We start from the raw sequence: 13,573 nt of genomic DNA, 5'->3' as shown, positions 1-13,573 counted from the left end.
ACTAGTCAGGTTCGTTTCCACTGAGCCACAATGGGAACTCCCAGTTTTAGGCTATTTTGAGTAACACTGTCATGAACATTTTTCTTAGGTCCAAATATATTTAAGTTTATTAAATACTGCCAAATTGTTTAGCAGTTCTGCATCCTTGACAATACATGGAATATCAGTCTTTTCATTTTAACCATTATTTTATTTATTTATTTTTTTGTCTGTTGTCTTTTCAGGGTCGCACCCGTGTCATACGGAGGTTCCCAGGCTAGGAGTCTAATTGGAGCTGTAGCCGCTGGCCCACGCCAGAGCCACAGCAATGCCAGATCTGAGCCAAATCTGTGACCTCACGGCAATGCCAGATCCTTAACCCACTGAGCAAGGCCAGGGATCGAACCCGCAACCTCATGGTTCCTTGTTGGATTCATTAACCAATAAGCCACAACGGGAACGCCTTCATTTTAACATTAGAGTAAGTATGAAAATCACCTCTTTCTGGAGTTCCCCTCGTGGCGCAGTGGTTAACGAATCTGACTAGGAACCATGATGTTGCGGGTTCGATCCCTGGTCTTTCTCAGTGGGTTAAGGATCCGGCATTGCCATGAGCCATGGTGTAGGTCACAGACACAGTTCGGATCCCTTGTTGCTGTGGCTGTGGTGGAGGCCAGCGGCTACAGCTCCATTAGACCCCTAGCCTGGGAACCTCCACATGCCATGGGTGCAGCCCTAGAAAAGGCAAAAAGACAAAAACAAAAAAAAAAAGAAAGAAAGAAAGAAAGAAAATCACCTCTTTCTGATTCCAAAGCCTATGCAACATTGTAAAGATGTGGAACTGATCTCCTGCTATATCCATGGCTCTCTGTCTTGGGTGGGAACAAGCGGCCTAAATATCACTTACATGCTGGCAGCAAGAATGGAAAGTGGCTTCTCAGGACAGCTAGGTGCCAGGATGCTGCCGCTGTTGTTTCTCAGGCGTGCTTACCAACTTCAAGATTGAGTGTGCATATGTCATTTTTGAGGAAAAGATCTCTTCGAGAAAGCTCTCCTGTGGCTTCTGGTACAAGGGTGTGCCAAGTATGTGGCCAGTGTGGTCAGAGCCTACTGTGAGGGCGGCCCTGTTCTTCTTTGCTAACAACTTGGAGTGGTTCAAGCCAGAACATCAGAAAGTTCTAAAGGATGGGGCCTGGCCTAGGAAGCACCATATAGCCTGAGGCTTAAAAACCTTAGAACTATATTGCAGTTTGGCCTCCTCCCCTAATGTGGCCTTGGGCAAGTCATTTAGCCTTTCTGTGACTCAGTTTTCTCAGCTATTAAATGGAGCAACAATGCCTGCTCTATCATTCACACAAAGTTCTTCAAAGCCTTCTTATTCTTCCTTGGTGTCTTTCTCCAGACCATCTTCTCCCCATGTCCCCTGTGTCTCCACCACACTGACCAATTTAATGTTCATGAGAAGAATAGCCTCTTTTACTCCTCTAGATTTTTGTTCGTTTTTTGGCTGCACCCACGGCAAGTGGAAGTTCCCAGGCGAGGGATCAAACCTGTGCCACAGCTGTGGCAACACCAGATGTTTAACCTCCTTCACCACCAAGGAACTTCCTACTCCTCTAGATTTTTATAAAAAGTGTTTTCATACAAGGTATTCTCTTTCTCTGGAATACCCCACCTCTCCTTGTCCACCCAGAAAATGCTTCCTCATTCTTCAAGACTCAGCCTAAGTACCTTCTGTTCTGCGAAGCCTTCCCTGGTCATTCTTTGACTCTCCTGGCAGATGGATACCCCCATAATATTTGGTGTTATACATCCTCTCACATCCCATTGTTTTCTCGTGAGTCTTCTCCACCAAACTGTGAGCTCCTTAAGAAGGAAACCTCCTAGCACTGTGTCAGGCTGATAGCAGTTGCTCAATAAATACTTACTGAATGAATGAATAAATCTTGAATAAAAAAGGAAGTGTGGAAATAGTGAAAAAGGAAATTAACACTTCATTATTAGTAATAAAAAATATATTCATATTACAAAATATTCGAGCAATGGAAGTAGAGATTTTCCCTAATCCATTCCATATGCAGATAGTCTTATAAGCAGTTTGTTGAGACCTTTTTCTATACATATACATATTTTTTCCAGGTTTTCTGAAGTTGTTATATCATGAATACTTTTTAAAAAATATTATTCGAGTGGAAGTTGAAAGAACAAGTCTCAGATTTGGTAAATAGGTCAGGGAATTTACTTTTCCACTCACCCCTCTGAAAACCTTAAAAAGCCCCTTATTTTATTCATTTCTGTATTCATTGTATTTATTATTTTTACTTTTTTTTTTTTTTTTTGCTCTTTATGGCCACACCAGTGGCATATGGAAGTTCCCAGGCTAGGGGTCGAATCAGAGCTACAACTGCTGGCCTACGGCACAGCCACAACAACACAGGATCTGAGCTGTGTCTGCGACCTACACCACAGTTCGCAGTAACACTGGATCTCTGACCCACTGAGTAAGGCCAGGTGTCAAAGTCGCATCCTCATGGATACTAGTCGGATTTGTTTCCTCTGTGCCACAATGGGAACTCCCATTTCTTCATTCATTTTAATTACAAAACCAACATCTGTACTCTGTAACAAGTTTAGACAATACAGAAATGTATAAATAAAAACATAGATGTCTTCTACATATATGTAGATGTATATGTGTATACACAACTTGAAAAAAGAAAAAGAATACTATGATCTGTGTGCTCTGTAACTTGCTTTTTTCACTCAATAGCTCACAAACATCTTTCTATATCAGTAAATATATATCTATCCCATTTTTTTTTTTTTTGCCACACCAACAACATGTGGAAGTCCCCAGGCCAGGGATCAGTCAAAGCCACACCACAGTAGTGACAATGCTGGATCCTTAGCCTGCTGAGCCCACCAGGGAGCTCCTACCCATTATTTTTCATGCTTGTATAGTATTCCATTGATTGAGGTAGCATGATTTAGATGTTTTCTAACCCTCTGCTGATACAATATACCCATTCAATAAATACTTATTGGGCACCAATATAAAGGATTAAATGAGAGTGTGGACCTTGAGTGTGGACACACAAATTGCCAGACCAGTACTTGATAGCACCCACAGCATCGAGGGTGGAACTGGAAAACATGACTCATGCCAGCTGCCTAGCAGTCTTCCTCCTACACAGGTCTTGCACTTCATTGACTAGAACAAAACAGGATCCAGGACCCACAGAGGGAGCTTCTGGAACGTGAGCTGGATGGAACAAGCACAGTTTTCTTTAGATGAACAAATTGGTTTTACAGAAACAGGAAATTTCTCTCATACTTTAAGTCCTAAAATAGAATAAATATGCCGAGATGCACAGGGATTTGGGGAATTTGGTTAACATCGTGAAGTAAATTTAATGGGTGTTTTGAATCTGACAATCTCAGCATGAGCTGTTACATACTTCTTGAAAAGGCTCATATTGAAAATCAGGGCATGGCCACAATCAAGGAATGTTCTCACAGTAATAGAATGGAGGGAGGAAAACACCTCTAAGCATTACCAGTCTCAAAGGTATAGGAAACAACACTTCCTGCTCTGTTGGGGAGACTATAAATCAGGCAGCCTAGAGAACCAAGCAGTCTAGCCCAACCTTCCTCTTTAGCCTCACTTCCAGATTTTCTCCCCAACACTGGGCCTGGTGTTCCTCCAGCTCAGCACACTGCCCACCTCAGGGCCTTCAACAGGCCTTCCCTTTGTCTGGAAGTCTCCTTCTCCTCTCATTATCTCCCACACCCGCAGTCTTCCTAGTCTATTCCTGTTTTTCCTTCAGTTCTCAGCTTGTTGGAGGCTGTCCCTGAACCCCCAGTCTAAATTAGGTTCCTCTGTCTTCATTTTCTGACAACCTGTTCTTTTCCTCCAAAGTCACCACATGGCAATAATATATTGCTTGTGTTGTTATTTCTGTAGTGGTAATGTCTTCTACTAGGAATGGTGTCTGATTTACTCATAGCCGAATTCCTAGAGTCTCATAAATGTCTACCACAAAGTAGTATCCAATAAATATTTGTTAAATAAATGAATGATTTTCATGAATGTGGTATCCTGGACCAGAAAAAGGTGTAAAAACTGGAAAACTCTGAATGATGTCTGAATTTAGGTGAATAGTACAGTACTAATGTTAATTTTTTAATTTGACAAATGAACAACTTTTAGGCGTAATATAAATTCAGCAGTCCCACTGAAAGAATCTCTCCCACAGAAGTAGCACAACTGCATAAGATAGAGGTGCAAGCCTCTTGTGGATACATTTGTATCAGCAGAAGTTTAGAAAATGTCTACACTATGGTATATTATTCAATGGAATACTATGTAAACACTCAAAGGAAAGACAAATTTATACGTTTACTACTATGAATAATGTTAAGCAGAGATGAATAGGTGGAATACAAAGGATTTTTAGAACAGTGAAATTACTCTGTATGATGTTAAAATGATGGATACATGTCATTATACATTTGTTAAAACCTGGAGAATGTACACCACCAAGAGTGAACCCTAACGTAAGGAGAATGTACACCACCAAGAGTGAACCCTAACATAAACCATGGACTTTGTGATGGTGATTTGTCAATGCAGGGCTATCAGTTGAAACAAATGTACCATTCTGGTGGAGGATGTTGATAGTGGGGGAGGCTGTGTGTGGATGGGGGTGGGAAATATATGGGAAATGTTTGTACCTTCCACTCAATTTTATTGTGATTTTTTTTTTGGCGGGGGGGGGGGGGTGGTGCATGCCTGAGGCATGCAAAAGTTCCCAGGCCAGGGACTGAACCTATGCCACAGCTGTGGCTTGAGCCACAGCAGTGACAACACCAGATCCTTAAGCCACTGAGCCACTGCAGAATTCCGGGAATTTTTTTAAAAAACTTAAGTTTTGAATAATTTTAAATTTGTAGAAAATTTGCAAAGATAATACAGGAAGTTCCTGTCTAAACTTCATTCAGCTTGCCCTAATATTAACACTTTATGTTACCCCTAAAAATGGTCCATTTGTCAAAATTAAGAAATTGACATTAGTACTGTACTATTCACCTAAATTCAGACATTATTCAGATTTTACCAGTTTTTGCATTTATATCCTTTTTCTGGCCCAGGATACCATACTGCTTTGGGACAAATGAGTTTCCACAAATTTAGTTTAGTTGCTCCTTTTCTTTCCCCACATGTAGTGCTAACCTGGGGTCAGAGTGCCTTCTTCATTTTTCTGCCTCCTTGCTTTCAGACCATTCATTTTCATTCCTTATGTGCTTCTCCATAGCCTGCCTTTAGGGATCCCTTAGATATGAGGGCTCCATAAAGATTCCTTTAGTCAGACAAATCTTGCTAACTGCCTACTCTCTGAGTAGACTGATTCCAGCCAGGGGTTTGTCCATCAGGAGACATCTCGCCCAGGACAAGAGTGAATCCATTGTGTTCTGGCTTCCCTCAGTGTGCATCATCCCTAAATCTCCTTTTCTTTCTTTTTCTTTTTTTCTTTTTTTTTTTTTTTTTTTTTTTTTTTGGCCATATATGGAGCATATAGAGTTCCCCGGCCAGGGATCAGATCTGAGTTGATGTTACGAACAATATCAGATCCCCAACCCATTCTGCCGGGCCAGAGATTAAACCTGTGTCCCAGCACTCCCACGATGCCACAGCGGGAACTTCTTCCCTATATTTTCCACCGTAATTCTCATCCCATGACTTTCCTGGACATGTCACCTGGAGGCCTAAGACTTTATCTGCTTTCTCACTCATATACTCCCTGTGCTACTTTAAAGTGCCTCCAGAATGTCTGAAGCATTTTGTGATGATCTTCATGCCTTCCTTTGAAATGTCTAACCAAATTTTATGTAACCACTAACTATTCCAATCATTAGGGGGAACTCCAGATGCCCTTATTCTTGACCATCTGCATGAAACTTTTTGACAGTGACTTTTTTTTTTTTCTAGCTAGAGTTGGACAAACCTCTTCAGTTCATGGTGCATTATTTCATCATTGGTAAGTAGATGCCCTCTTTAATTTCATCTTCCATTCATTCCCCTACCGATTAATTTTTCTCCCCATCCCATAAGGGGCAGTCATTATAATGTGTATAATGTATATTCTTGGGTATATAGGCATTCCTAAAAGATACATGGTGTTCTTTTGTGGATAGATGTGACTTCAGTCTACCCAAATATATTGTGCCATAGACCTTACTGTGTTTCTTTTTTACATGACACATGTTTTTAATACTGTTGTGTGCCTCTAAGTACCTCTGGTTCATTGTGTCTGGCAGCTGCACGGTACTTCCAAGCCTGCATCCACATGTTTCACTGTTCCATTTCTCCAGTGATGACACCCAGGTTTTCCTCTATACTCAATCCTCTGACAAATACATTTGTTTATATTCCCTTAGGGACCTGTTTGAGAGTTTTTCTGGGGCAGTGTACCCAAGAGTGGGATCACTGGCTCTTTGGGTAAAGCATATTTAAATTCATGAAATCAAGTCAAAAGGCTTCTAGAATGGTTCTACAAGTTTATACTCCTGCCAATAGTGGTTCCCTTTCTGCCACATCCTTGCTAACACTTGGTAAGTGATGTATGACTTGTCAAACTTTTGCCGATCTGATTGACACAGAATGATACCATGTTTTAGTTTGCATTGCTCAAAATGCTTCTAAGGTTGAGCATCTCTTCGCATGCTTGCCAGCTGTTCTGATTTCCCTTCTATGACTTCCAGATCTATTACTTTTCCATTGGATTTCTTTTCCATTGTCTTGGTCTTTGGGAGTTTCCTGTACATTGCAGATAGTAATCCTGAGTCTGAGCAAATCCAATTCCTAGATACAGATTGCTCCAGAAATGGGCTTTTTCAATTACTACAAGTATGCTTTTCCTCTTTATTGTACATTGATAAAAACCGACCACTATATTATGGTTGACCCATCTCCTCTGTCCTTTGAAAGCCACACCATGACAAGACCCTGTGCCATCAGGCAGCCCAGGCTGACCCGGACATTTGACTAGAAGAGGGGCATAATTTCAGGAACCTCTGAACCCCCCCATGGACTGAGGGGTCAGTTCTGCCACAGCTCTCACGGGCAATGAACAAACAAGAGAAAGAGGACAGAATTAGGGGTGTCTGCTACTACTAGCAACTTAAGGACCTGAACTTCACATATAAGTGTTCTCAGTCTGTGTGAAACTGCTTTTTCTACAGTTTAAAGTTTCCATCTGCAGTGCTGAATGAGAAACAGAGTGAAGGGGGAAAGCAAACTGGGGCGGTGTAAACTGCTTTATTTCTGATGACTGCAACCTCTGTCTGCTTGAAGTGAACCTTAACCAGACCTAAAAGGCTCTATTTTCTCAATAACCTGATACCAACTTCTGTCACTAGCCACAGCAGCTGCACTAAGCTGTGGGCTCCCATGGGTTATTTTTATCTCAAATACTCCCTGGGACCCACTTGGTCACCAGTATGTTCAAAGATGGGTTTGGGGGCCTGAATGCTACCTTCTACCTCACAGGGAAAATGCCATGTGGGCAAGAAGAAGGATTTTCATCAACTGGATGGGTAAGGCTCCTGCTTGCCCTCAGAACAAGATTTTTCAGTAAAAGCTAGATCAGAAAACAGCTGCGGCCAGGAGGCCTCAGCAAGCCTTCCTGCTCTCTCTCTCTCTCTGAACCAGAGGGTTCATGACCCAACCAGCTGCCTGAAAGAGGGTGGCTGATCTTTTCAGGGAGGCCAGGCCCTTTGTGGTCACCATATGGAGGCAGGAGTCAGAAGAGAAGAAACTGAATCATGAGTCTCCACCCAGCTGTTGCTCTTTGGGGGCAAAACATTTCTCTCCCAGGGCTCAGCCATCTTGCCCTCAGACCTGGACTTGTGTCCCTTCCTCGGCACCACTATCAGAACAATTTCCTAAACCAGAACATGGCATAAAAAACCTTGAGGTAGTTAGATCTTATCTTCTTTGGGCCCCTTCTGTTACCACAGTCCTCCTACTGCCCATCAGACCTTCCCACCCAGCTTCCCAATCAGAGTTCTGAGCCACCTCATCTTGGGTCGCCTTTCACCTCCAGCCCAGCAGAGGCCGCTAGAGTGATGCAGATGAACCAGAGCGGGTGGGAACAGTGCAAGGAGGGCCCAGGGGCTGGCCTAATACCCTGCTCTCCAGAAGCTGAGTCCAAGCACCCAGCTGGAAGAGATGCTCTAAGCCTCTTGCTTGAAACTCCCCTTATCCTTCTCAGAGGTGAAGATGGGGCCAGACAATTTCCATTTTACTTTTTTTTTTTTTTTGGTCTTTTTGCCATTTCTTGAGCCGCTCCTGAGGCATATGGAGGTTCCCAGGCTAGGGGTCACATTGGAGCTGTAGCCTCCTGCCTACGCCAGAGCCACAGCAACACGGGATCCGAGCCGTGTCTGCAACCTACACCACAGCTCACGGCAACGCCTGATCCTTAACCCACTGAGCAAGGGCAGGGATCGAACCCACAACCTCGTGGTTCCTAGTCGGATTCGTGAACCACTGCGCCACAACGGGAACTCCTGGTATTTTTTTTTTAATGCCAAAAAATAGTTACTAAATTGTGGTCTATTTCACATGTTTATACTTAGCCAATTAAAGCTTGTGCCTCCTCTCACACCTGTACATATACACATACAATGCAACATAAAGGGACAATTCACAAGCTATGTGAAAACAGTAATAATGTTCAGCACACCCGTCGGCATGGCTTGGTAATGCTGTGAGTCTGGGATGAGGTCTTCTGCTGAACCTGGTGAGTGAGGCTGAGTGTACCTCTGTGATGAATATACAAGCCCACGCATTTAAGGTCTGTATTTGAGGCCCTTCGTAAATGTGAGGCCCTCCCCAAATAGCCCTCCTTGTCCTCCACCCACTCTCCACCCCCACCCCCCATGGGCCAGGCCACAGTGAAATATTTCACTAAGTGCAGAGTGGATAAGACGAAGATGGGTATAGTTCTAGAGTTACTAGGCCCCCTCTTCTTCCTGCTCCCAACCTGTCATCCTACGGAGAAATGCTCTCTGTTGGCTGGAAGAACATAGCTGGATGGCAAGAGGGAGGCTTCTCTATGCTAGGCTCCATCCCAAAGTTTCTACTCTGATCCATTATTCCTCCTCTTAGACTCCAGATCCTTTTCCTGTCTTTGTGTTGTTTTGGTCGGAGCAGGAAGTCTTCCTGGAAATCTTCCACAAATATAACATCCTCCTCCTTACCCAAGGGACACTGGCCTTATGCGTGCACCCCACCCCACCCGCTCCACCTCAGCTCTGGGCTGGGACAGTGATGCCAGAACAACAGAAAGTCATCCTCCCAGAGATCCAGCATCTTGCCCTCAGGGTGAGCATCAGCCCTGAGCCTGCCTTTCTCCCTTAGCAACACTCAGAACAACTTCTTGCAGTAGAAAACAATAATCGGGGGTGGGGGGGAAATCATGAAGTTTTTTAAGGACATTCAAAAAATGTGGAAGAATGCTAGGAAGAAAACAACACTAGCATGTGTCTCCTCAGTGCTGCGCTTCTTCATGCCCCTTTTGTCCACCAGAGGCCTAAAGGCCAAGTACCGTGACTGCCAGACCAGATCTATTGTTTCTGGCCAGTCCTTGGTTTCACACTTTTCCTCCTGGTTCAGCTGTCACAATCCCCATCTCCTCTAGTTGTCACCAGAGATGATGAGGCTAATGTGAGTGCCTGGCCAGGCCATGGTGTGTTCCCTCCCCTGGGAGAGTTTCATTGCAGACCAATAGCTCAAGTGTCCTAAGGGGACTACAGATGCTTTTCCTGCCAGATGCTCCTGGCGAAAGGGGTTCTGTGGCCAAACAAGATTGAGGGGCAACATTCTCAGGTCCACCATCTTTTATCTACAAAGTTGAAGTTCAAAAAGTCCTCAAAAGTTTTTTTCATAAATCAGGGACAGAACCTGATCTAAATTGATGTGAAATTTTTCAGATTCTTTATTTAATCCACTTAGTGTGAATATCCATATGTCTTGCCACAGAAGTATGTGATTACAGGGCCTGTCCCACTTTGCTAGTGATGCTGTGTGATAAATAGTATATTTACCACAACGCCTTATTGAAATTTGAAAAATTCTGAATTCTAAATACATCTTACCCCAGGGATTTGGGGTACTGGATTGTGAACTGTGGAGATGCCCTTATTGGACCTTTATCCTGAACATACTATTTCAAGCGCTCTCAGAAGCCTTGTTGTAGACAAGAAACCAAGCTCACAGAACTTTCCCCAAACTTATTTGACTATAAAACTCTTCATCCCATTTAACATCTATTAACATCTCACAGAATTTCCACAAAGACACTCTGGGAAATACAGGATGTTTAGAAGAATTTAGCTCTTGAAGAGTCCACTACATTTCCTGAGATGCAGGAAAACGCGTGTCTGCCTGAGTACGCTTAGATCCTAGGCCCTTGGGAGAGTTTTTCCTTACTCTCAAGGCTAAGACTGTGGGAAGATAAAAAGCTGTAAGAGGGAAGACAGAGGAAAGACTTTGATGACTCATGCAGGCCTGGAACAGGGACAAGGCCTGCTGGAAAACCCAATTAGGACAAACACATCTGTCAAGAGTCAAACCACAGGGCCAGACAAGAACAAGAAGGGAAACAGTTAAAAGTTCAGGTATGGAGTTCCTGTTGTGGCTCAGCAGAAACGAATCCAACTAGTATCCATGAGGATGGAGGTTCGATCCCTGGCCTTGCTCAGTGAGTTAAGGAGCCAGCATTGCTATGAGCTAGAATGTATGTCGCAGATGTGACTTGGATCCCGAGTCGCCATGGCTGTGGAGTAGGCCAGCAACTGTAGCTCTGATTTGATTCCTAGCCTGGAAACTCCCATATACTGTGGTTTCAGCCCTAAAATGCAAAAAAATAAAAATAAAAATAAAAGTTCAGGTAAAGATTGGAACCGAGGTATGCGGGATCTAAAGCACTCAGGAACTACTCAGCCATAAAAAAGAACAAAATAATGCCATTTGCAGCAATATGGATGGACTGGAGACTCTCATACTAAGTGAAATAAGTCAGAAAGAGAAAACAAATACCATACAATTTCACTTATATCTGGAATCTAATATATATGGCACAAATAAACCTTTCCATGGAAAAGAAAATCATGGACATGGAGAACAGACTCGTGGTTGCCAAGGTGGGGGGGGGAAGGGAGTGGGATGGATTGGGAATTTGGGGTTAATAGATGCAAACTATTACCTTTGGAATGGATAAGCAATGAGATCCTGCTGTGTAGCACTGGGAACTTTGTGTAGTCATTTATGATGGAGCATGATAATGTGAGAAAAAAGAATGTATATGTGTATGTGTAACTGGGTCACCTTGCTGTATAGTAGAAAATTGACAGAGCACTGTAAACCACCTATAATGGAAAAAAATAAAAATTATTATAAAGGGAGTTCCCGTTGTGGCGCAGTGGTTAACGAATCCGACTAGGAACCATGAGGTTGCGGGTTCGGTCCCTGCCCTTGCTCAGTGGGTTAACGATCCGGCGTTGCCGTGAGCTGTGGTGTAGGTCGCAGACGCGGCTCGGATCCCGCGTTGCTGTGGCTCTGGTGTAGGCCGGTGGCTACAGCTCCAATTCAACCCCTAGCCTGGGAACCTCCATATGCCGCGGGAGCAGCCCAAGAAATAGCAACAACAACAACAAAAAAAGACAAAAAGACAAAAAAAAAAAAAAAAAATTATTATAAAAAAATAATAAAGCACTCAGGTGTCCAAGTACCCAACACAAAGCATCCTGGACACGAAGGCAATGTTTTGCCTCATCCCTCCTATAAAGACCCACTTTCTAGGAGTCTGGAGTTTACAGGTAGAAAGACAAGTGAGGAGTTCTCTTGTGACATAGCAGGTTAAGGATAAAGTGTTGTCACTGCAGTGGCTAGGGTTGCTGCTGTGGGGCAGGTTCAATCCCTGGCCTGGGAACTTCTGCGTACCACAGGAGTGGCCTAAAGGGGAAAAATGCTTAAAAAAGAAAAGAAAAGAAAGAAAGAAAGACAAGAGAGAGCTGCTCTGGGCCAGTGTGTTAAATCAGTGAGCAGGCAGCTAGCCAACCTAAAGCCATCTCTTGACCCAAATAGAAGGGATGCTAGGGGACTTGTGACAATAGCAGATTTTGTCAGTAAGCGTGTCCAGGGTACTTCTTGTGTCTCTGGTCTCTTGGCTGCCACATGTTGTCATTTGTTAAAATTATACATCGACCAAGAATGTTGGGCTCAAGTACCATGTCAAGTCCTGACAGCTGGGAGCTCTGGCCTGTCAGGATATGCTTGTGAGTAGGTGGTCATCTTGGCTAGTGCCCCTTGACAGTCCTGCTCTATTATGTGGCAGGAAACACTTCAGAGTGGACTCTGGGTAACTCTAGAGTAATTCATTATCGGTTTTCTCTAAGCTCTTAAAGCTGGTGCTTGTGAGTAGCAAGAACATAGTGGGAAAATGATGTGCTAGAACCATCATGGGCTTTGTTGCATCTGACCCCTGCTTCTTACTGCTGTAAATACAGTATATACAAGGTCTTTTTTTTTTTTTTTGTCTTTTGTCTTTTGTTGTTGTTGTTGTTGTTGCTGCTATTTCTTGGGCCGCTCCCGTGGCATACAAGGCCTTTTTAAAAAAGAATGTTTTTTTAAACTCTCAGGCTCACCCTCTGGCAACCAGCCTGTGTCACCCCTCTGCAACACATTCTGTATCTCAGAATTTCTCAGCCTTGGCATTATTGACGTTTGGGAGCAGATCATTCTTTGCCGTGACTGTCCTTTGCAGGATGTTAGTGACCTACTAGATGCCAGTAGCATCCTTCAGTTGTAACAACCAAGAATGTTTCCAGATATTTCCAAATGTCTTCTGAAGGGCAAAACCACCACTCCCTGTTAAGAACCTCTGCTCTAACTGAATGAGGATGTAGCGTGGCAGGCTAAGCGCCTCATAGAGACCTCAGCTCTGCCCTGGGCTAGCTGTGTGCCTACATATATATATCTATAGATATACTGTATAGATATACTGTTTCCTGTGTGACCCTGTAATACCTCCCACTGTATTTAACCTCTCTAAGCCCTAGTTTCCTCATCCAGAAAATAGAGAAAAAAATTATAGTAAATATCTCAGACTTGTTGGGAGGATTAAATGAAGAAACTTATGTAAAAAGATTATCATGATTTTGTTACAAAAGAGCATCCCAATACCTGTGGGTTTTTATTAACCCTTGTTTCTCGGTGCTCCACACCTGCTTTCGGGTGACTCCAAACTGACCTTAAACTCACTTATGAAACACTTCAAGATCTGACTTTACCTCTCCAGCTTCATTTCTCCAATCCCCCCTTCAAACTCCCCATTCCAGACATATCAAGTGCTTGTAATTCCAGGGAAGCAGCCAAGTTTTTTACGGCCCCTTCAAATCTTTGTACTTGTGTTGTTCCCTATGCCTGGCTCTCTCTTCTCTCCTGGATAACTCCTGTGTATCATTCATGTCTCAGCTTGGACAGCTCCAGGTCCATGATTCTGGGCAGAGGAGTCTCTTTGGCAGCTTC

General features: G+C 43.4%; 1 protein-coding gene across 1 annotated transcript in view; it reads left to right on the top strand.

The window, feature by feature from the left end:
- The window catches only part of LOC102160869 (atherin-like), a 91,529-nt gene that overhangs the window by 37,596 nt on the left and 40,360 nt on the right, over positions 1-13,573 (top strand). The window contains exon 2 of the mRNA XM_013983354.2: positions 5,969-6,017. Within this exon, the coding sequence (XP_013838808.1) occupies positions 5,969-6,017 (49 nt within the window). The remainder of the gene's footprint in view (positions 1-5,968; positions 6,018-13,573) is intronic.

This window comes from Sus scrofa, chromosome 14 (assembly GCF_000003025.6).
Source record: "Sus scrofa isolate TJ Tabasco breed Duroc chromosome 14, Sscrofa11.1, whole genome shotgun sequence".
In the NCBI taxonomy this organism is placed as follows: Eukaryota; Metazoa; Chordata; class Mammalia; order Artiodactyla; family Suidae; genus Sus; species Sus scrofa.
Note: the sequence above shows the minus strand (reverse complement) of the source record. Positions and strands in the feature narration are given on the sequence as shown.